A 25421-nucleotide genomic window follows, 5' to 3' on the forward strand; every position below is an offset into this window, starting at 1 on the left:
ATCTCTTCATCGTACTTAATTTGGATATCAGACTTTGGAAGTAAGTATTCTTATCTCCAATTTATAGATAAAGAAACTGAGGTTTAGGAATCTGATTCAAGATTTTCCAGCTGTTAAGTGATGGATCCCCATCTTTTAAGAGCCAGGATTGTCTTGTTTATTTGGGTTTTTTTTTTTTTTTTTTTTCCCAGGTCGTACTAAGGTCTCCAGTACAAAGGTTTGGATGAGCATACTTAATTTATCTTTATGGAAAGGGCTTGAAGGCAGTATTAATATTTCACTTGTTGCTGGAATAATGGTTGTCGATGCTTGAAAAAAGTTGTCTACAAAGACTAAGAAGATTTTTTTTGAACACGAAATAAATGAGAATTTGTCATCTGTGTTGAGTAGAAGAAATATTTCCCAAATTTCAGACATCCTAGCATTAAAAATGGAGAACATGTATTAAAGCCTTCAAGCTTTCCCTTTTCTTGTTCCATTTATCTATATCAAGATACCCATGGGTACGTGAGCCATTTACTGATTTGTTTTGTAGTTTTGTTACATCTGGCAATGTTTCAAAAGGTAATGCAAATGGGCAGGTATTACTGACAGTTTATACCAGTCTAAAACAGTGTCTCCCGCATGCATTTATTCACCCTGTGCTCCCAAATGACAGATGAGTTTGTCTTTGTGAAGAATAGGTTAAGCTGTGATTACATTATTACTAAATAAAATACTCTCTCTTTTGACTTTCTGTATAATGAAACTTTAATTATGTGACTAAATTGTACAGAATTTGAAAGTCAAACAACCCAAAATAACACACCATCGTACATTTCTCTGTGTGTCCTAAAAAACATTTGGTAAAAGTTGGCGGCAACTTAAAAAATAATACTATAGAGATCATCAATTTTTGTATTCGCTAAATCTTAATATTACAATTGGGCATGTCTCAGAGGTTGCTGAGTTTCTCCCAGTGTCTAGCGTCTATGAAAGTATAGGTTAAGATCTACATAAAGATACAGTGGTACTCAGCTAAATAAGGTATATAGTTTCTAATGTACATCACAATATACATTACAATATGAAGTATACATTAATGTACATCCATACATACAGTAATATCATTATTAATATAAATTAAATAATATATGGCTTCAGAGGCCGTAATGAGGGTCGTTAGCTCTGAACTCTAAGAAACAGTAAGGGCTGGTTGAACTCTATTCAAACTTTTTAAACATTCTTATTTTTCAAATTAAGTATAATAAACTGGATATTTATTTTAATCTGCTTAGAAATGTTGCTTGATTGCGAGTCTCTTTCTAAAGCACGTGTTTAAGTTTCCATTTGGGAAAACAATTAGCAATTTATTTAATAAATATATGACATTTTGAAGTAGTCTGAAGGCTAATCAATATATTAGAATGACTGTATAAAAGCATTAATAGAATATACAGGTAAATGAGGAGTAATTTACTTTAAATTTTATAATGTCTCTAGTGGGGAATTCAGTAGTTTTCTTTCAGCACTGAACAATAGTGATTTTGATGGTAATGGTCATAAGAATGCCATTATTCTTAGTAATATTAATGGTAAAATGACAGATGCTAATCGAGCTCTTTATGGTATAATGCATGATAAATTATGTGATATCTAAAATCTGAAGTTGAAAGGTATTTCTCATAGTGTTCTTAATGATCTATAGAAAAGCACAAAAGCGAAAAATAGAATTTTAATGAGGTATTCTTAAAAAAATCTTCTATTTTTGCTTTTGGATAAATACATGCAAAATTTAAATCTTGATTGTCTTCACTGAACTATTTTTTAAAGTGCCAAGGACCTATTTCTTTTTCATAGTTAGCATGTTTATTTTCATGTAACTTTTTATAATGAAAGACAATACACATTCAGAAAAAGACAAAAAGGATAAATGTATATAGAACTCATTGGACTATCAAAAAGTGAACATGCTATGTAAATATTACATAGGCCAAGCATATTATTGTAACTTTCATGCCCTTACTGTTGACTCTTACCTCCCTCTTCCCACCAAATAATCATGATCATGAATTCTATTGCCATAGATTAGTTTTGCTTATTTTGAATTATATACAGAAGGAATCATACTATATGAACTTTTAAATATCTGGCCCCTTGGGTTAACATCATGCTTATGAAAAACACCCATGCTGTGTCTACGTAGGTATAACTGATTTATTTTTATATAATGAAATGTCCTACAGTAATGAAAATAAATAAAAGTATAAACAATAAAATTAAAAAATATAATTTAAAAATATACCAGTATTTAAAAATCCATTCTATAATTGGACATGTGAATTATACTTTGGGGCAATTATGAATAATGCTTCAAAAAATTCATGTACATACATGTCTTTTGCTAGCTGGAAAACTGCCTGATTTTGCGTTGGGTACATCATTCTTCAGAGTGGAATTGCCAACTCATAAAAAATGTATATATATTTAATTTTAGTAGAAAATGCAAAATAATTTTAATGGAAATTATACCAATTTATATTTTCAACAGCAGTGTATTAAAATTCCATTTGTTCCACATTCTTGAAAACACTTGGTATTAATTTTCTTTTGTTTTAGGTTTTTATTGTTACCCTCATTTTTAGCCATTCTAGTTGAGGTGCATAACTCTCACACTTTGGTTCTAATTGGCATTGTCCAATGTCTAATAAGATTAGCAACTATTTCATAGATTTGTTAGGCATTTAAATATTTTTTTTCTCTTTTTTTCCTCACTGCTTTGTAGTTTGGTATGTATTCTGGATACTAATATACTGAAAAATAGGTTTTACCATTCTGTGGTTTCTTTCTGTTACAACATTTTTAGATGAACAAAGTTCTTAATGTATTCTGACATCAGTTTCCTGTCATGGTTAAGAAAATTGTTGAACTTCTTCAAATCATGAAAATATTCAGCTATGTTATCTTCCTATAACATTACTGTTTTGCCTTTCACGTTTATATCTACAGTCTTCCTGGAATTCACTTCTGCATATGGTTTGAGGTAGCGATCAATCCTTCTTTAAAAATTTCTTTCTTTTTAATTTTTTATGGGTACATGAAATGTTTTGATACAGGCATGCAGTGTGAACTAAGCACATCATGGGGAATGGAGGTATCCATTCCCTCAAGTGTTTATCCTTACAGTTACAAACAATCCAATTATAGTTTTAAGTTACTTTAAAATATACAGTTATTGTTGACTATAGTCGCCCTGTTGTGCTATCAAATAATAGGTCTTAGTCATTCTATTTGTTTGTACCCGTTAACCATCCCCACCTCCCCACAAGCCCCCCACTACACTTCTCAGCCTCTAGTAACCATCTGTCTACTCTCTATGTCCATAAACTCAACTTTTTTGATTTTTAGATTTTTCTTTTTAAATTGTTTTCCAATGTGGATATCCAATTTATACAGCACCATGTATTTAAAAGAATTATTTTTCTCCCCACTGCTCTGCATGGCAAACATTGTTAATAATCCACTCTCCATACATGCTGAATCTGTTTCTGGATTCTCTGTTCTGTTCCAATGATCTGTTTGAAGAACCTGCCAATATGACATTTTCTTATTTTTTATAACATTATAAGATTTAATATCCAGTACAAAAAACCCTCCAACTTTGTTTTTCTTCAGGAGTATCTTGGTGATTTCCATTTTGTTACATTTCCACATAAAATTTGTAACTATCTTGTAATTTGTGCACACACAGACAAACATTGGTTTGAACTTGATAGAATCTATATATTAATTTAGGAGTAATTTAGGAGTATTGACATCTTTTCAATATTGTATGTTTTTTTTTTTTTTTTTTTGAGACGGAGTCTCGCTCTGTCGCCCAGGCTGAAGTGCAGTGGTGCAATCTCAGCTCACTGCAAGCTCCGCCTCCCGGGTTCACGCCATCCTCCCGCCTCAGCCTCTCCGAGTAGCTGGGACTACAGGCGCCCGCCACCATACCCGGCTAATTTTTTTTTTGTATTTTTAGTAGAGACAGGGTTTCATTGTGGTCTCGATCTCCTGACCTCGTGATCCGCCTGCCTCGGCCTCCCAAAGTGCTGGGATTACAAGCGTGAGCCACCGCGCCTGGCCTCAATATTGTATTTTCTAATATAAGCCTTTTAAATTTTTCTCCATATTTTATAATTTTCATGTAAAGGCATTAAATATGTTTTATTAGCTTTTTACAGTTAAATAATATAGTTTGATACTAATGTAAATGTCATTCAAAAATTTCACTTTCTGTTGCTTTTGTATAAATGTTTAATTCATTTTTATATATAGACTTTTATCTAGCAGACTTGCTAAACTAACTCTCTAGATTTTTCAAATTTCCTGCATATGCACTCATACACCTATAAATAAAGGCAGTTTTATTTCTTCCTTTCCAATCCTACTACCTGTTAAATATTTTTCTTGCCTTATGACTCTGACTAGAAGTTCATTACATGTTTAATGAAAGGGTCTGTACAGAACATACTTGTCACATTCTCAAACACAAAGCAGCTCTCAGCATTTCCTATAACGTATGATACTTGCTGTATGATTTTTACAGATACTCTTTGCAGAGTTAGAAATTGCCTGCTGGGCTAAAAATTTTAATCATGTGTGAATATTACATTTTATTAAATGCTTTTTCTGTATTTGTTGAGAAAACCATATGTTATTTAATGTGATAAATTACATTGACTTTTAAATATTAAGCAATTCTTGCATTCCTGGAATTAACTCTATTGAGATATGATTTATTATTTTTTCTATATTTGTATATTGTAGAATCATTTTTAAACTATTTTTAAGGAGTTTTGGATTTGCATTCATGAGTAAGATTGACTTTTATTTTCCTTTTTGCAAGTTCCTTGTCAGATTTTAATACCAGGGTTGTGCTGGCCTCACAAAACAAGCTGGGAAGCACTCTCAGTTTTTCTGCTCTTTGAAGGTACCTGTTTAATATTGGTCTGATTTTGTCCTTAAATGTTTAGAAGAATTCACTAGGAAAGACATCGAAGCCTGCAATTTTCTGTGTGAATATGTTTACAATTATGCATTTAATCTAACAGATGTAGGCAGTTCAGGTTTTCCTCTTCTCATCTGTTTTGGTAAGTGGCGATTGGTTTGGAATTTATTTCATTTAAGTTTGTAAAATTAGTGGCATAATTTGAAATATCATTATTACTCTGATGTGTACAGGATCATCGTAAGGTGCTGTTTTGCATTACTGATATTGTTTATTCATGTCTCCCATTTTTTTCTTTCCTGGATCAATCCTAACTAGGGTTTTGTTAACTTAAACGTTCTTTTCAAAAACCAACTTATGTTTTTTTTTCCCCAATTTTGGTAATTATTGATATGTATTTTAATCATGAGGGATAATACCTCTTGTAGAAAGAAGAATATACAGACATCAAAATGAAAAAGAATTACAATAGTCTGAATTTCCAAAATTCGGGATAAACACAATTCCCCCAAATTTTGTGTATATTCTTTCAGATTTATAAAACAAATGTATTTATGAAGTATGTTTTCTAAACACACACAGATGAAATATGCAATTATACTGAATGCTATTTGATACATATGACCACTGTTTCCTCATTTGTACATCTTCTTACTACTTCCCTGCTTAGATTATTTTAAAACATATTTAATATTGCATGACCTTCTTCAAAGATTCTACAAAATATATTTATAATCAATAAGGAGTTTGTTTTTAAATCGAACTTAAATAAAATGAGCATATCTAACATAGTTTATAAGTTCTGTAATATCATAAAATAATCATGGGCTATCTGAGTTTTGCTTGTAGTGTAAAAATATCTTTTTAGAATTTATTATTTAAATTAGAATTCAAAGTCTAATAATAGTTGAATTAATACATGTTTTATGGTATAATACTATTTATTACCTTTAAAATCAATTTTATTGAGAAAGTATTTAGTTGCCATAAAATGCACCCAAATAAAGTGCAGAAATTGATGAGTTCTGATAAGTGTAAACACCTGTTTAATTAACCCCACAAAGAGGAATCAGAATGTATCCCTCACCCAACAGTTCCTTCATGCTCCTTTGTAGACAATCCTCATAAAACCTTGACCCTGGAAATAATCAGCTTTCTGTCACTATAGAGTATTTTTACTATTCTAGAATTTTATATAAATGAAATCATCTAGTGTTCACTTTTATTTCTGGCATTTTTCATTCTACAAAATACTTTTTAAATTGTTTTACGTTGTTGAGTACATCATCAGTTTATGTCTTTTTTTATTAATTTCCCATTGTAGAGATATACTGTTTTTTTAACTCTGCCTTATTTTTGTCAATTATTCATTCTTTTCTAAACTGCTTCTTAATTTTTGGCTTTAATTTGCTGTATTTTTCCCACTAATGTCTTAACTTCTATCCTTAACTCATTTATCGTCTGCCTTTCTTCTTCTGATATCCGTGGGCTCAATATTGGTGACTTCGCTTTCATTTGTGATATTGATAATTTGGGTCTTTTCTTTCCCTTTTTTCCCCATAGATAGCAAACTAGAGGTTTATCAATCTTAGCAAACTTTTGAAAGAACCACCTTTAAGTTTGTTGATTTTCTCGAATATTTTCCTGTTTCCAATTTTATCAATTTGTGCTCTAATTTTTCAAATTTCTTTCCTTCTGCGTTCTTTAGACTTCAATTCTAAATTCTCTAATAACCTAAGGTGAAAACTTGGGTTATTTATTTAGAACTTTGTTTGTTTTCTAATATATGCATTTAATGCTACAAATTTTCCTCAAACACTGGTTTTGCTCTATACTGCGTATTTTGATGTTATATTTTCATTTTCATATAGATTTAAAAATTCTGGATAATTTCACATGAAACTTCTATTTTTAACTTGAATTTTTTTCAGATGTTTAGGAACTTTCTAGTTATTTTTCTGTTATTGATTTATAGTTTAATTCCTTTATGGCCTGAGAGCATACATTGTGTGATTTCTATTTTTATAAATTTGCAAGTGTATGTTTTATGACCTATAATACATGGTGAATGTTCCATGTGAGCTTAAGATGAGTGTGTCTGCTGTTGTTGGGTGAAATGTTCTTAAAATATTATTTAAATGTAGGTGAATAATAGTGATGTTCAGGTCTTCTATATTCTTACTGTTTTCCTGCTTCCTTGATACGTCAATTATTCCAACTATAATAATGGGCTTCTCTGTTTTTAACTTGCCATTCTATCAGTATTTGCCTCATGTAACAACTCTGTTAGTTGCCTACACAGTTAGGATTATTCCACCATCTTGGAAAATTGATCACTTTGTCTTTAGGAAATGTTTCTTGCTATCCCGAATAATCTCCCTTGTTCTGCAGGTTTCTTTGTCTGAAATTAATGTATCTCCTCCAGCTTTTATTTTTTATTAGTGTTATCGTGTGATATATCTTTCTTCATCCATTTATTTTTAATGTATGTTAGTCTATATTTAATGTGGATTTCTTGTAGACAACATAGCTCGGTCTACTCTTTCTGTATATTCTGACAATCTCTTTAATTGATATATTTAGATTGCTCACTTTTCAAGTGATTAGTGATATATTTGAATTAATATCTATCATACTTTTAACTGTTTTCTATTTGTTGCATTTGTTTTTAATTTTTTGCCCCATTTTAAGTTCCTTATCTGATTTTAATTGAAAATTTTCTATGATTCTATTTTATCTCCTCTTTTACTGTATCAATTATACTTTAAAAAATTGTCAGTGACTGCCTTAAACTAAACCAAAGTCCATTTTCAAATATTAAGAGTACTATTCTACTTATTATATAGTGCAGGTCCCTTATAACAGAGTATTCCTAACTTCTGCCTTATGTACCTGACATCATTCATTTGTAATTTAGGTGAATGTAATATTAATATGCAATAAAAATAAATTCATTTAATTTATCCATGTGCTATAAGCACCCAATACATGATTATTATTTTAAAACATTTATCTTTTAACTAATGATTAAATTAAGAATAAGAAAAAGAAATCATCTTACTTCTTTTATTTCTTCTTTAATGTTCTTCCTTTCTCAATGTAGATCCAGATTTCTGAGCTATATAACTTTCCTTTTGTCTGAATAACTTCTTCAAACATTTCTTGTAGGGAAGGGATGCTCTCAATGCACATTCCCTCAGGTTTTGTTTGCCTGAGAGTCTTCACTTCTCCTTCACTTTGGAAGGGAAGTTTCTCTGGATGTAGAGTTCTAGTTTTATTTTTACTTTTTTCAATGCTTTACATATTTGACTCCGCTCTTTGCTTGCTTGTTTGTTTTCTGATGAAAAGTCCAATGTAATTTTTATCTTTCTTTCTCTGTCAGTAATATAGCTACCTTTCGATGCCCTCTGCTTCTTCCAAAATTTTGTTTTTGTCTTTGGTTTACTATAATTTGAATCTGATATGACTCAGAATAGTTTTTGTTTCGGTTTTTAATCTTCATGTTTATTCTCTGAGCTTCCTGGATGTACAGTTCAGTGTCTGTCATTAATATTGAAAAGTTATTGGCCATTATTACTTCAAATATTTCTTTGATCTATTATCTTTTCCTTCTGGTATTCCACTTACGCATATGTTACAACGTTTATAATTGCCCACAATTCTTGATACTATCTTCTGCTTTTTTTCTTTTTCTTTTTCTATTACAGCTTTTTTTCTTTTTCTATTACAGCTTGAGAAATTTGTATCTTCTTTTCTTTTATATATATATATTTATTATACTTTAAATTCTAGGGTACATGTGCACAATCTTCTGATCTTTTGTTGGTTGTATTGAATCTGTTGATGGGCCCATCAAAGGCATTCTTCACTTCTGTTCCAGCATTTTTAATTTGTAGCATTTCTCTTTGATTCTTTCACAGAGTTTTCATCTCTCTGCTTACATTACCCATCTGTTTTTGCATGTTGTGCGCTTTTTCCATTAGACCCCTTAGCATATTAATCATAGTTGTTTTAAGCCCTTGTCTGATTTTCAACATCTGTGGCATATATGAGTCTTGTTCTGATAATTGTTTTGTCTCTGCAGAGTGTGGGGTTTTTTTTTTTTCTTACTTTTTGGCATTGCTTGTAATTTTTTGTTGAAACCAAAATGTGCTGTATCTGATGACAATAGAAACTAAGACAAATAAGTTGTTAGTATGAAGATTTATATTACTCTGGCAAGAAATGGGTTACAGTTTAGATTTGCTATAGGTACTGTAGGTACCAGATGTTCCCAGTTCATCTAATGCACTTGTTTCTATTCCTCCTTTTGACTTAAATTCTCTTCAGAGGCAGCCTTTGTTTTTTAAGTCTTTCAACTGTTATCCAGTATTATTGCACTGGACTGCCGTTGTGTGGTGGGTCGATGTGTAAGAGGAGCAGTGTTCTGTAATATTCCAACTCAATTTAAGTGTTTCATTGGGTTGTTGTCTCAGAACTGTGACCTTCACAAGCATATCTCTGGTGGTATAGCTTTTTTCCCTCCTGCCAGCTACTTTCTTTCCTGGCTACTAGGTTTCCAATCTATTTCTGTGAAGCTCTGACTCCTGTTGCTTTTTTTGTCCTTAGGTAAGACAGGAAGGGTACCGAGGCTGGAATGGGAGAAGTACTGCCCCCCAGTTGGGAGAGGTTCTGGCAAAGTCTTTTCTTCAGGAGAATAGCCCTTTGTTATGAAGAAAACCCTCAGCATACTTCACAGTCATTCCCTTTCCCGCTTCCTGACAGAGCCAGAGGGAATCTTTTTCTAATCTTCATAGAATGCATGGATGGGTTCTTGGAGGTAAAGCCCACAGAAATGTGGAGCCCTCTAAAACTGTGGTCAGGAGCTTCTCACTCTCATGCTAGTCTACACTCAGTTTCCAGAGATTCATCAAAATTATCATAGAAGTTTTCCTGTCAGTTTCTGGTGCCAGTGGCTTTTGTTCCAGGTGGATGGATCTCAGCTCTGACTCTTTGGATGGTCCTGTCCCTCTAGACTTCAACATGGTGTTGTGTCATGTGTACTAGCTTGTGCTGCTATAAGCAATACCATAGACTGGGTGACTTAAACAACAGACATTTATTACTCATAGTTCTTGAGGTTGAGAAGTCCGAGAACAAGGTGCTACCCAATTCACTTCTTGATTAGCGTCCTATTTGTGGTTTGCAGATGGCTATCTCTCTACTGTATCTGCACCTGGTGAAGAAAAAGAAGTCTGAGCTCTCTTCCTATTCTTATAAGGGCACTAATTTCCTCATGAAGGGCCCACCTCATGACCTTATCAAAATTTGAATACCTCCCAAAGACCTCGTTTCCAAATACAGTCACATTGTGGGTTAGGGCTTCAACATATGAATTTTGAGAGGGTGCAATTTATTCTATAGCACCACGAAAGCTCAGTTCTCTGATGAGTCTAAGAAAAGTCGCTGATTTCTAATTTGTTTGTCTTTTTTCTTGTGGTGCAGTGTAGAGCAGTGTTTCACTCTGAGATGAGTACTGTGTGTGTGTGTATAAATATTCTAATATATTCTAACATTAGAATAATATGTATATTCTGTAGAATATGTATTAGAATAATGTATATTCTATAGGAGATAAATATTAATTTCCCTTTAAGAACAGTTTTTGCTGCTATTTTAGTATTTTTTAATGTACATAGGACACATCAGAAAAAAATGAATAGATAATTTTAGGCCTAGAAGGCTATCTTTCTGCATAGTGTACTTTCATTCACTTTTACAGGCAACCAGAAGCACTGAACCTCTCTGACAACCTCACTATAATTCTCCACAGATTGGAAAGATGGGAAGTTTACCTTTAATCTCCGTGCAGGGCTGTCCCATCTCCGGCTTTCCCTTTATCCTAAAAAGTAGATCCTCTAAATTCTTACAAAAAGCCTGTGCAAGCCTGTAAAATATTCTCTTCTTTGAGGGCTCTAGAACTAAAATTTTGTCCCTAACCCCATGAAAGCTACTCATAAAACGATGACCAAAACAACAACAACAACAACAACAAAAAAAAAAAACTACCCAGCTTCTGTTTCTCCTCTTCAGAAATCCTTTAGTTATCCCTAAAGAGAAAGCCTCAAATGCCGGGCTCACCTCTTTGGGTTTTCTTCTTCTAGATCTTGGACATTTAATATTTTATTATAGTTTTATCTCTTCAACTCTTTTTTTTTTTATTCCAAAAGGAGGGTTCAGAATTTCCAGTCCAGCAGTACCATAATGTGAATTTTTAGTTATTTTCCATCTCAATAAAAATTTAGTCTTCCACAAGATTGTACATATAATACCCTAATGTAAATGTAAGCTTTATGACTTGTCCACATATCTCTCATAAAACAATTTATTGCTGTGTTTCAACAATAGTTACAGATTACAGCCAAGTTTGCATCTTTCATGTGCTTTTTCTCTTCTGGCTATTTGATCTGTCTTGGGAATTTAAACCCTTTTATGCAAAAGGCACTAAATAGTATATTTTATAACTTGTATCTCCATAGATTCTAATATAATGATTCGCACAAGGGGTCTCATCAAGTTATCGTTAATAATTTTGTGTTCCTTCAAATAAATATTTTAATAATATTCAGTAGTTTTGGAAGGTGGTAGAGACTGAGTTTATTAAATAAAATTCCATTCCCTTTAATTTTGAAAATTGAGATTTATTATATGTGCAGCTCAAAACTTAACATTCTCATTTGATTAGTGGATTCTCATTGCTATTTCTTTATTATATTAAATGAATTATACATTCATAATCAAGACTGAATCAACTTGGTAAGATACAGTCCTGATGTCTTGTTCAGCATTTGTTTAAAAGTTACTCTTATCTGGGTTTATGTTAGCAAATTTTCCACTTTTCCATTGTACTTATTTCTCTTTGCTTTTATTATATACTTTTCTAGACTAGATAACCTTTTGGGAGGCACATTTAGTAAAGATTTATACCTGATATCATAAAATTAAAAAGCGATTTCTATTTGACAGCATGTTGCTGTGATTTGTTTAGCGTCTGAATGTCAGCTGACTATGTCAAAATGAATTGTACTTGAAAATAGGTCATGTGTAGGGCACATGTAGGTCACAAGAATTCTCACAATAAGGGAGGTTATTAATGACAGGGGATTTTCATGCTTCCCTGTTTCTTTGTTGAACTTGTACTGGTGCTGCTGTTTATTTGGATGGAGCTGGCCTGATTTCTATATAATTGCAGAATCTGCTATGCAACTATGTGTAATGGGTCCCATGTTTCTGATTTATAACAGTGACGTTTTAGAGCATCTTACAAATTGCCATATCGGCATCTCTCTTTGGACTTCTTGGCTTTTATACATGAGTTGCTCAATTAATATTTGAAAAAGAAATTAGTGCTATCATGCCTCTTCATAAACTTTAGAATCACTTTGGAAATACTTCAAATCCTGTGAGAAACTTTAATTCATTAACTCCATAAATTTTCTTGGTTAAAATACACTCCTAAACCATCTATGAATACCTCATTGAGTTTGGGAATCACCAAGTCTAAAAGAAAAGAAAAATACAATGAAGGCTTTTTGGTTTTTATCACGTAAGACATATAAAGTTCATTTTACTTCTAGATATTTTATGTACTTAATAATATAACATATTTATATTCTATGTCTATTAGGAGGTTACTATTTATATGCAAGAGTCTTATTGGTTATTGAATGCTTATCATTTATTTTTATTTGACTCCAATAATTTTGGGAAGATATAAAGTTTAATAGAAATCTCTTTGTCTATAAAAGTCAACTGGTAAAGCTGAGTCCCAGTTCAACAGTAACCTAAGTTGCATTATTCTAAAATGTGTAAAAGGTTTTAAATATAAATTATGAGGAAAAATGAAAAAAGCTTCAGATAAAATATTAAATTTCCTCTAGGGTAAGTTGTTTGCTTTCATGTTCTGTTGAAGTGATGCCTTTTGATGGCTTAGCTAAATTATGGGCTTTAGAGTCAGAAAAGCCTGGAATTAAATCCTTGCTCTGCCACTTTCTAGCTGTGTGACTTTAGGCACATAACCTCTATAATTTTCATTTTCCTCAGTTGTAAAGTGGGTACAAAAATAACTACTTCACAGAGTTGATGCAAATATTAAAGCTAGCTAACACATCTCTGCTATGTCTGATGCTGAGCCCCTAAATTTCATGTGGAAAACATTTAAATTGGTAACATAGAACACAATCACTAGTTGTTATGGTCCAAATATTTGTGTCTCCCCAAACTTCATATATTGAAATCTTAACCCTCAACAAGAAGTGAGACCTTCTAAAATTTTTTTTCTCTCTGGAAAGTTTTGAGATAATATAGGGAACATAGAAGAACAGGATTTATGCACAAACCAGAAGAGTACTTTAAGAGTGAGGCAAAGATTCAAAGCACAAAATTAGCTTGGCATGCATTCGAAATGCAAATTTCAGGACCCTCCCCACAAATTTAGTACACAGGTGCAAGATTTGTTTCTAAAAAAACACCTCAAGTAATCCTGACATATACTAAAGTTCTGAATCTTTAAAGGAAGACATAAATGTCCCTGTAATAAAATTATTATTTTTTTAAAAAGATAAAGAGATATTTAAATCCATGCATTCCTTTATGAATTGTTATGGTAACAATTCTTCATAGCAAATTGAGGAAAGTTTCCTAGGCAAAGGAATACATTTGAAACTCAATAGCATGCACTGGACTTTTCATTTATAAAGTAATGTAGCATCAATCCTATGCATCATTCACAAACATTCCGAAAATTTCCATTAAATATTAAAATCCAAAGCAGAATCTTGGTCATGTATGAAAAAATTTCAACAAGTGGAGCAAAAGTTGCAAATATTATTGATTAGTTAATAAATATAATAAATAGTAACTGCATATTTTTCGAAGTGACACTGGCATTAGAAAGTTATTTAAGGTATCCAGAGTGCTACTAAGTAGTGCTTTTACCTGCTGTATTGCTGTGCACTCTTCCTATGTGTGTCTCCATTATTTTATTATTATAAAATTAATACATGCCCATTAAAAAATCTAGATTTGACTGGAACGTGCTTAAGTCCCATGTCCCCAGCCTCACAATTTTGCTTACCCGCCATAAGAGATAATTGCTAAAAGTTTTGAATATGAGAATATTTTTATTATTAATATAAACTGTATCTTATATTTATTCTTAATGTTTTCAAAATTTAAATAGCTCATAAATTGATCAAGTGAAAAGTGAAAGGCTGTCATTTGCAGATGTCTTATTCCACTTACCTGTCGGCTGTCACTGCTGCTGTGCATCTTTTCTCCCAGTCCCTTAAGACGCCAAAATCATTGAACTTACATTAATTTTGAAACAAATGTGGGATCTTTTGGAGGGTAATGTAATTAATCATCCAGCTGTTCATTCTGCAATAAATTATAATTAGGGATTGTGTTAGTCTGCCATTGGTGCCTAGGAAATAGAATCAAACGTATAAGAAGATCTAAGGTCCTCAACCAAAGCTGCACATTACTCTAATTTGGAAAGCTTGTAAAGACATAAGTGTACAGGCTGAGTGTGGTGGCTCACACCTGTAATCCTAACACCTTGGGAGGCTGAGGCGGGCAGATCATTTGAGGTCAGGAGTTTGAGACCAGCGTGGCCAACATGGTGAAACCCCATCTCTAGTAAAAATTCAAAAAAAAATTAGCCAGCCATGGTGTCTGGGGCCCGTAATCCGAGCTACTTGGGAGGCTGAGGCAGGAGAATTGTTTGAGCCCAGGAGGTGGAGGTTGCAGTGAGCTGAGATGGAGCCACTGCACTCCAGCCTGGGTGACAGAGTGAGACTCCGTCTCAAAAAAAAAAAAGAAAAAAAAAAGAGACATAAGCTTACACATTCACACACAAAGAGAAAGAACGAAAACAATGCTCAGGCTCTGAGTGCTGAGAGTTTAAATGTGCAGTCTAAGTTCAGGAAACATTGCCCTATATCAGCCATCCTAAAGGAAATTGAAATAATCTAATTTTTAGGCGAATCATCGGGATTTCCATAGAAATTGAGACTGCAGTGCTCTAGAGGTTGGGTGGGAATAAGGTTTTGTTAGTGCAATATAGAAAATAGCTAACCTTTCTTACCAAACCTCAGTAAAAAATTTTGACCAGTGGAACAGAATGGAACCTTCTCAGGGGTCTGGTTATCAGAGTCCAAATATCCATGGAATTAAACGGTGTTCTTCTATTTATGTTCTGGGAAACACTAGTCTAGAAATTTGCTCTGCAAAACAACAGCAGCAGCAACAGCAAAAACAGAGGGGAGCAGTTCTCTGGCCTTACATGTTTGAGATGCGCTAGGTGAGTGTCCCTGCCATGGGTTGATGCATTGCAATTTGCACATTAGCACGTGGCATGCTCTGAGAGGCCCTGTAATTGAGATATCCGTTGAACTTTTGTTTTTAAGCTCAGCCTTTCTCTAACATACACATTCAACAAATATTTTATTGAGAACCACTTTGAGCTGAGCAATGTTCTAGGTATTATGGATGGAATACAAGAAACCTCCCTGCTTTAGTAGAGTTTGTTTTCTAGGATTAGATAAACAGGCAGATAATGATCAAATAAGAGAAACTCGACTTAAAATAACGAGAAATATAGAGAAAATAGCAAGATATTTATGAGGGGTGTCAGGTACGCAGGTACTTTAGAGACTGTGATCAAAAAGGGCCTGTCTTGGGGTAATATGTTAGTCAAAGCTTAAAATGACAAGAGAAGCTGGGCATGCAAAGATCTGGGGAAAGAACTTTCAGAGCAGAATGGACTGCTGGTGTGAACCCCTGAGAGGAATGAACTTGGGTTGTTCAAGGAGGTCCAGTGTGGTTAGAGCATAGTGGAGGTGGTTGCTAAAGACTGTGTTTGGATAAGGAGTTTAGATTTTGTTCTAAGTGGTAAAGAAAGTGTTGAGGATGGCATAGTTTAATTTACCTCTACAAGTGTTACTATGTGCTCAGAGAGGAAGATATTGGGGGTGATGGCAAAGAACAAAATAATAGTAAAGACCAGGAAGAGGCTGTCAGGGTAGTTCTGGTTAGGTGATGCTTTGTTGAACTGAGTGGTCATATTGAAATAAAGAAATGCCCCGATTTTGGATATAATTTGGAGATGCCATCACAGCTGTGCCTGTGTTATGTGAGCTTGAACATTTAGTGTATGGGGTACTGGTGGAGTGGGGGCAGGAGGTAGGGGATTGATTGATGAGGAGAATCAAATTAATTTAACTATAAAACACCCAATCTTTCAAAAATGTATTAGAAAATGTTTTGGTAAATGATAGTAAAGGGATATTTGTGAAGTAGAAAGAAAAACAGGCAAATGATCAGAAACCCTGGGTATTTGTGTTTCTAGTGTATTTATCTTTGCCTTATGCAGTCTACATGAGGTTGATCTTATTTGTTGACCCATCATGGGCAAGGGACTTATGTTGAACCTGCAAATGTAGTTGCATGTCCCCTTATTATGAAAGAAAGAGATGGAGCAGAGGAGAAGGAGGACCATGACAAGGAAGGTGAGAAATAAAAATGAAATGTAAATTATGTAGAACAACTTCTGCTTCATGCTGACTTCTCCATCTGTAGTCTTAACGGTGTGTTGTGTGGAAGAAAACAAAAGTTGCTTAGATGTTGGGTGCTGCAGTATGTGGGTTTTACAGGTGAGCTACCTATTATGTCGATGCATCCTGATTTTATGGAAGAAACATAGCTCCTGGTCCTACCATATAATAGTTGCAATGGTTGCAAACACTGGAGGGATATTTTTTCTTTCCTTTCTGACCTTTAATTTCCTTATCTGCAGTTTGACTGTGCTAGCTTAGCATCAGTTCCCAAGATTTCTGTAGCTTTCAAATTCTAAAGTCCGTAAGTTTAATTACAGGTCTTTCCAAATTATTATTGCTTCCAATTTCCCTTAACAATTTGAATGCGTATCTGGCATTGTGCTGCTGAGATTTAACAACCTGTTATCTGAGTGTAGCTCCAACTTGAATGTTGGGTGGTACTTTTCTTTATGTTAATGAGTAAGATGAGAAAGTGAAGGAATGAAAACATGTCATAGCTTAATTCATTCATCAATGATGTAAGCAACTTCTTTGTTGACTCAGATGATAGTTTTTCAACCTTGAAGAGTATTTTCTCATTTTTTTTGGTGCTATTCACAATGTTAAGTGCTACAGACATGGCACATTTTTACGTTTAATCTACATTTTACAAAAGCAATTTTTATTACAGGTATCATGGTTGAAAACTGGTTTAATGGGGTGGTAGAATTTAGACTCTCTTAATAAAAAGAAAAGTTGAAGCAACAGTAATTTCTCTGGATGGAGAGACATCATGACATAACTGTTAATGTGATTTTCTTATAGAAGGTAGCACCATTCATAGTAAAATGCAGATCACACATTGCTCATGGACGTTATAGGTGACAAGCTGAAATGGATGTTCTCCAGATACATTGATTTCCTCTTTCCCTTTTCTTGTAGGGTTTTTCAGGAAATGCAAATGCAGACAGTGTTGTGTACTATAGACTCCAGCCTTCTATCAAAGCCAGATTTCTGCGCTTCATCCCTTTGGAATGGAACCCCAAGGGCAGAATTGGAATGCGAATCGAAGTGTTTGGATGTGCATACAGTAAGTGTTTGTTTATCCAATACACTGGCATAGATATCAAAAGAGATGTTTTAAAAGCCAAACTGCAAACTGAAATGGACTTTTTAGCTATGTAAAGAGATATAAAAAATAGGAATAATTTTTGTGGAAAGCTTTTGTGTGGGTGTCCGTACATGCCAATACTGACTTTCATGTTCAACTTTAACATTTTAATTCAGAGATGGAAGCACTTGATAGACGGATAGATACATATTTATTGATACATGTGAATGCATTTCTTCAGATAGAATATTATTGACTAGGTTGTAACTTTCAAATATTAGAAGTTTCCTTCATGAGTTATATTTGATGATATTTCATTTAGGTATCCTGAGTCTAATAAAAGGGACGGTGTTCCATTTAGTTTAACCAGTCATGTTATGAAACCAAAAAATATTTTTCTCTTTAGCCTAAAAACAGTATCATGCAATTCACCTTTAAATATGCAATGCTCTCAGTATAAATTAATAGAAAAAGAAGACTTCTGCCTGAATATAATATGTGTTTAAAATACTTTCACATAAAAAAGATAGAAACCACAGATTTCAGTCTCCTCTTAATGAAGCATTTGTTATGTACATTTTTTTTGAGGAAGGGACCTAAGAGTTATTGATAGTGTACCTCAAGCCACATTATCCTGGTAGATACACTTTATTATGGAACAGTGGGTTAGTTAATATGATTTACAATTAGCAGACTAACAGTGTGAGGTTTGAAGAGGTTCAGTAATTTGCTCAGAGCCTCACATATGAAATAATCTGGAAAATAACCCAGTACTGCTCAACTTCATGACATAGTTTTTTTTCTCTAGTAAACATGTATTTTTAGCTACTAAAGCTTTTTTCGTGCATACACTGTCACTTTGTGATATAAGCCAAGTTAAGTTCTGATTCACTTTCTTTACACAAGAAAAGCACGTGATAAAGAGATCAAGTGACTTGTTGAAGTTGCCTAAACTATCCGACAGAGAGATCACATTGCGTGGTTTGTGTGGGTACTCTCCTGTATTTCGTGATGTTCTCAGTGTCCATCTCTACCATCAAACATATTTGACAGATCCGATTCCTCCAGGGCCTACAGAATAATACTAATAAAAGTATTAATGTAATATTAATAGCAATAATAGCAGTAACACTAATAGTAATATTAATAGCATTCTTTTCTATAACTCTAGAAATAACACCGTTTCCTTAGTGCTTATTATATGCACTATTCTAAGCAGTTGACGATTCCTCAAAATAGCCCAGATAAATATTACTGGGTAACTACTCCATTTACCTCTTTTGAAAATGAGAAAGCTAAAGCTTAGAGAGGTTGACTTGCCCAAGCCTCAAAGAGAGGAAGTGGCAGAGCTGGGTTTGCAGCCAAGTTTGCCAAACTACAGAAAGCAAGCTTATATTGACATTTTCTCTAGCTGTTGAATAACAGAGATGAGTCAGTGGCCAACTGACCTCTCACTATCTGTCCACCTTAATTGCAGGCTTTCGTGGCTTCAACAATCCAGCTTAGCTACACCATGTTACTTCCTCATGTCACAATTAGTACACCTGAATAAAATCATGCATTAAAAAAATCCCACCCCCAATTATGGTCCTACAAACTAGAACTTGGACAGTCGTCTTATTTGTCTTTGCATCGTAGAGCTTAGCAAAGCTCATGCCGCATGATGGACAACTAGTAAAACAAATTTCAAAGTGCTTCCTATTTAGTTATATTCTCCACTTATTTAGAACATCCACCTTGCAAAATACTTGTCTATCACAGTATAAAAATAGCTAACAGTTATTGTGCGTGTATTTTTTGTAGACATCCTACTAATAATTTAATCCTCAAAACCACCCATTTATTAGAAAGAAAACTGGGTCTTAGAAACATTAGGCAATTTGTTCAATACCACACCCTTAGTATGCGTTAAACCTAGGATATAAACTCAATATTAACAAATTTAACATTAAGAACAACAGTTTAGTGGGACTGTTTATGCTGTTTTGCTGGCTCTAAAGCACCAGGTATAATGTCCACATGGTGGTGACAGCTAAGGTACAGGTTCTTTTGAGTTATCTGCTGCTCTGTGGCTAATGATAACTCAAACCTCCCCCTCACCTGTCTTGATCTGCAGCTCTCTGGAATGTTCTTTTTGTTGCAACTTCATTTGCTATCTTTGGGGTGAGCATACTGTCCATGTATTTGATCAATATTCTTTTCACATTGACCCATGGTTGAAGTAGTAGTACTGGAAGCCAACAGGATTTTAAACTCAAACTTAAACACATATAGTGAAATAGTGTGGCAGGAGTTAATGACAAATGATGCTTGTGTAATTTTAAACCATTATTAAAGGAGAAAAAGTAATAAACTTAATGGATAAACATTCTTGTAGATAATCAGAAAATAACCAAAGAATGGGTTGGGCATGAGTACCTTATGGGAATGTATTTGATCACATTGACTTTCATATCTCAGTTACACCATAGTCATGCTCACATTTTCCACCTATTCATAGCATTGACATTACAACATATTTATTAAAACATGATATTATATAGCCATCATTTATTAAAGTTAATATGTGTCAGAGACTGTAAAGAATAAGCATCTTCTGATTTGTTCCTAGTAATGTAGGGAAGCAGGCACATGAATATTGCCATTTCATGCAGGAGTCAGAGGAGGCAAGCAGAATTATCTACTGAATAAGACGTACAGCTTGCTCTGGGTGGCATGGCAAAGAAATAGCTAGGACTACTGGCTTTCCCCACCCTCAGAAGGAAGGGCTGTAGTTGCTATCATCACAATTATCCTGTTGCAAGATTTTGTCCGCAAGTCCCTTAAGTAGCACAGACCCAATATCAGATTGGATTTTCCCCAGACACAAAAGACCGTTCTCCCAAAATCTCTATTAAAAGGGAAGTGGTGTTGGGGAGTGGGTAGGGTTTCTTTACTGAATCACAGCCACAGGACATTCATCCGTGCCCAACAAAGTAGGTTTCCCCTGAGCTTGAGGAAGACTTGAAGGATTGCATGCCACCAACCACCCTCCCCGTCTGTGCCTACTCATCTGCCCCAAATTAATGTGACTCAGGTGCGCTTTGCCTGAGCCATTCACTCAAGTGTAGCACACCTCGCAGAATGCTTCATCTCTCCTGACCTAGAAGAAGGTGAACTTAAGAGAAATTAGTAACTTCTGCAGAACTACACAACCCATGTTAGATCTAGGATTTAAAATCAGCTGTCTCATTTTCCTAAGCCAGTGCCCTTGATAACTATGTGAATCATACATGTATTGAGCCTTTAACCATTTATTGGTACTTGCTAAAAAGAACTCTGCTAGGTATTGGGTATAGGGAGATATTCTAAAGTCATAAATATTTTCTTAATAAGGATAGGCATGTGCAATGTTGGAAAAATTATATGAACTAAGTATAAAATATTGTAGCATGAGTATAGGGCGTGAGGGATAAAGTGATTGATAAATTCTGGTTAGTATAAGAAAGATTATAACAGTAGATTTTGAAACAAAGTTGCAGATATTTTCACATGGGAGACTGAGAGGATGGTCCAAATAGGAAAAGTGCTGTACCCCAGTCAAGCACAGGAAAGAGGATGCTGGAATGATTATTTGAGTACAGTCATTCAGACTGAAATTAGGGCTACAGGTTAGAGGGTGAAATCTGGAGGCAGCAGCTCATTAGAAGGCTTTCACTCGTTTGGGCAAGTGATGGTAGAACCCCAAGCTAGAGGAACAGCAATCAGTAAAGGGGGAGGAAGAATGAGGTGTGGTGGCTCATGCCTGTAATTCCAGGACTTTGGAAGGTCGAGGTGGGTGGATCACCTGAGGTCAGGAGTTCGAGACCAGCCTGGCCAACATGGCGAAACCCTGTCTCTACTTCAAATACAGAAATTAGCCAGGCGTGGCGGCCCACGCCTGTAATCCCAGCTACTTGGGAGGCTGAGACAGAAGAATCACTTGAACCCAGGAAGTGGAGGTTGCAGTAAGCCAAAATCATGCCACTGCACTTCAGCCTGGGCAACAGAGTGAGACTGTCTCAAAAGTAAAGGGGGAGGTAAGCAGATTCAAAATATTCTGAGGATACTGAATCAAGAGATCTTGGTCATTGTATGTGAGGGAACACTGCATTATCGAATTTGCTTTTTTTCTTTCCTCCCTTGATCCTTTTTTTTCCCTTCAAATTTGAACAACTGTCTGGAAGGGAGTGTCATTTACTAAGATGGGAAATGAGGCAATAAACAGATTGTGGAAGGATACAAGAGATAATTAATCCTGTTGTTGACACATTGAGTTCAAGTGCCTATGATGTATGGAAGATTGGAACTCCAAGCCCTCTGAGTTGAAGATGTAGAATTAAAACCTATATAAATATCATTATTGTTAGTAAATCATAAAGTATTCTGCTTATTGTACTACTGTTAATAACAAACGTGTGAAGTGCTATGTTTGAACGACTACTGATGTCTTAAAAAATGGAAATGCATTTCTGCCATAAAAAAGCAGCTCCTTTGTACTATTTTTCAGGTGGAATAAATATTTTTATACCAGGCTCCCCTTTTGCCTAATACACGTTTGCTGAAGTCATAGATGCAAGCCTATCCTGTGATTATTATAGGAAAATGGCTATTGTGAAAACCACACATAAATTGCCCTTTACCCCAACAAGTTAGGGCAATAACTTGTTATGAAGGAACATCAAGTGAATGGAAAATCCATATCAAAGAGCATGTTCTACTTTTATGTCAGTAAACTTGAAGTTGTTTCCTGAGTGATGAGAGAAGTAGAGGCTAAATTTTATGAGATCAAAGAGAAACTATAAATTTCAAATATCTTGGCCATAGCAGTAGTGATCATGTTTATAGATCTAGAGAAGAAATGTATAGAAATAAATTACTGGTGGGAGAAAGAAAGAAAAAGAAAAGAAAATGTTTGATGCTACAGAAACAATACTACATGTCTCAAAGAGAAGTAAACAATGGTGAACAAAGGAAAATAAATGGGTGAAAGTGAATATATCTGCAATGTCCTTAGGAAGCAGCAATTAAACCACAGGAGATAATGTTCTTTAATTTGGATGAATTGCTGAGGCAGTTGTCCTTAGTGTAAATTCTAAATTCCTTTTCTCTAGTTACTGTATAAACATCCTCATTTTGCAGCCTATGATCATCTCTTTGTCATCCCCACAAAATAGGAACATCCAACTGTCAAGCCATACTCAACTAATTTGTTTCTTTGGCTAGCCACGATTTTAAGATTTTTCTAGCCTTAGGGTTTCTGCACGATGCCTAGGGCAATCACCACGTACCCACCCAGCCTTCATTTCTCTATTTGGATAACTCTCTTACTCATTCTTCTTTTCGCAGCGTAGAAATCTCTGCTTCTGACAACTTCTCTTCAAATCTGGGAATGTTTCCACCCACTTGTACAACAGCTTTTCTTCTCCCAAACATAACATGCCCACGTTATACTGGGTTGCAACCAGACATTCTTTTTTTGTTATTAGTCTTCTGGATAAAGACTAATAACAAAAATGAATGAATGAATGAATGAATGAATGGGGGCAAGCTTAGTAAGCCTCAGGAATGCTTTCTCCATCATTCTGGTGTTCAACTTGTTAAAGATCAGGAATAAAGGTTAGGGTACCAGGAGAACTGAGGAAGAAGATTGGACGTGATGAGCAAATGTACAGATCTGTTAAACCATTATGTTTAATTGCTTCAATGCAGACAGTTTAAGAGAAAATTATGGATCATATTTAATAAATAAAAAATCATTTTAAAACATTAACTTTTACATAATAGGAATGTACACTTTATTATTTAAAAAATTTCCAATATTTTTACATGATAAACTATAAAGTTGGAATTACAACCATCAGCAAATTTAAGTTTAGAAAACGTATAAAGAGGACAATTTAAAAAGTACCATAAAAGGCACAGACATTTACCTGGGTGAGGAAAACAAAACATTGAAAGACAGCTAGATAATAGTCTCTGTCTATTCAGGATGCTAATCTCTCATACCACATGTCTGGTTAGGGGGAAGAATGAAAAGCAATAAATTTGTTAGATTTGCTAAGAGGATAGTTATAATTGAGTTCAATACCTATTTATTGAACAACTCCCACATGCTAACTGCTAAAAGCTGGAGTAAGGTGAATTAGATAGTTCTTACACTCAGATTATCTATCAGCTAATCTAGTCGCTGAGAAATACTGTTTTATGTCAAAGTTTGAAAAGAAGATAGACTCTGATTGGCCTAAAATCAAAGAGTATAAATTCTCTAATTATTTGCAAAGTTTATAATCTTAAGTTTGATGACAAGTGGAGTCTATTGCGGCTCTCTAGAAAGACAGAACTAATATATATATGTATGTGTGTATGTGTGTGTGTGTGTGTGTTCTGTATATATACATATATATATATACACACACATGCATATATAGAAATTTATATATACAAAGGGATATATCTCTAATAAGATATATTTATATGTTAAAATATATATATTTATAATATATATACTAGGAATATTGAAATATTGAATATATATATAAAGGGGAGTTTATTAAGTATTAAGTAGTTTACTGAGTATTAAGTATTAAGTAGTTATTAAAGTCTCTCCAAATAAGATTATGACGCAAAGCCAGAGAGTTTGACATACCCCTGATGTAGGACAGTAAAGGTATATTGCTGGCATTGCCAGCTGAAAGCAAATTGTTTCTGGTAAGCCTTATGGACAGGAATGGAGAAAAAGGCATTTGCCAAGTCAGTGGCTGCACACTAGGTACCAGGAGATGTGTTAATTTGACCAGGCAATGAAACCACATCTAGTACAGCAGCTGCAATTGAAATAACCACTTGGTTAAGCTTACAATAATCCACTGTCATTTTCCAAGATCCATCTGTCTTCTGCACAGGCCAAATGGGAGAGTTGAATGGGGATGTGGTGGGAATCACCACCCCTGCATCTTTCAAGTCTTTGATGTTGGCACTAATCTCTGCAACCCCTCCAGGGATGCGATACTATTTTTGATTTACTACTTTTCTTGGTAGAAGCAGCTCTAATGGCTTCCATTTGGCCTTTCCCACCGTAATAGCCCTCAACCTACCAGTCAGGGAGCCAATGTGGAGATTCCACCAGCTGCTAAGTATGTCTATGCCAATTACGCATCCTGGCACTGGGGAAATGACCACAGGATGAGTCTGGGGACACACTGGACCTACTATAAGTCACACCTGAGCTAAAACTCCAGTAATCACCTGACCTGCATAAGCCCCTACTTTAACTGGAGCACCACAATGATGTTTTAGGTCCCCTAAAATCAATGTCAACTCAGAGACAGTGTCCAGTAGTCCCTGAAGTGCCTGATTATTTTCCTTTCCCCAATGCACAGTTACCCTGGTAAAAGGCTGGATGTCTCCTTGGGGAAGGATGGGAGAAAGATTAACAGCATAAATTGTCAGTAGGGTAGTAGGGTCCTTCCTCAAAGGGACCTGGCCTCCCCTTCATTCAAGGGGTTCTGGGTCTGTAAACTGGCTCAAGTCTGGAAATTGATTGAAGGGCTGTGATTCTCTGTTTTTATAATTCAAATTAGTCTTTTGTCAATTCAACCTAGAAGTTTTCTACTTATATAAATTAAGCAGGAATGCAGTAGGCTTCCTATCAGTTTCACTTCTAGGAACAGTGTGATTAATTAGCCAATGCCAGAGCTCTATACAAGTCAGACTATTGTGATTGCTGTTTTGCCTCTGCTGT

General features: G+C 34.6%; 1 protein-coding gene across 9 annotated transcripts in view; it reads left to right on the forward strand.

Moving 5' to 3' along the window:
- The window catches only part of CNTNAP4 (contactin associated protein family member 4), a 336779-nt gene that overhangs the window by 176044 nt on the left and 135314 nt on the right, over positions 1 to 25421 (forward strand). For all 9 annotated transcript variants that reach the window (XR_010114325.1, XM_055299622.2, XM_063612412.1 and 6 more), the window contains exon 4: positions 17491 to 17638. Coding sequence is in view for 8 of the 9 variants with exons in the window: in XM_055299622.2 (XP_055155597.1) it covers positions 17491 to 17638 (148 nt within the window). In the remaining variant the exon portion in view is untranslated. The remainder of the gene's footprint in view (positions 1 to 17490; positions 17639 to 25421) is intronic.

This window comes from Symphalangus syndactylus, chromosome 11, assembly GCF_028878055.3.
Source record: "Symphalangus syndactylus isolate Jambi chromosome 11, NHGRI_mSymSyn1-v2.1_pri, whole genome shotgun sequence".
NCBI lineage: Eukaryota > Metazoa > Chordata > Mammalia > Primates > Hylobatidae > Symphalangus > Symphalangus syndactylus.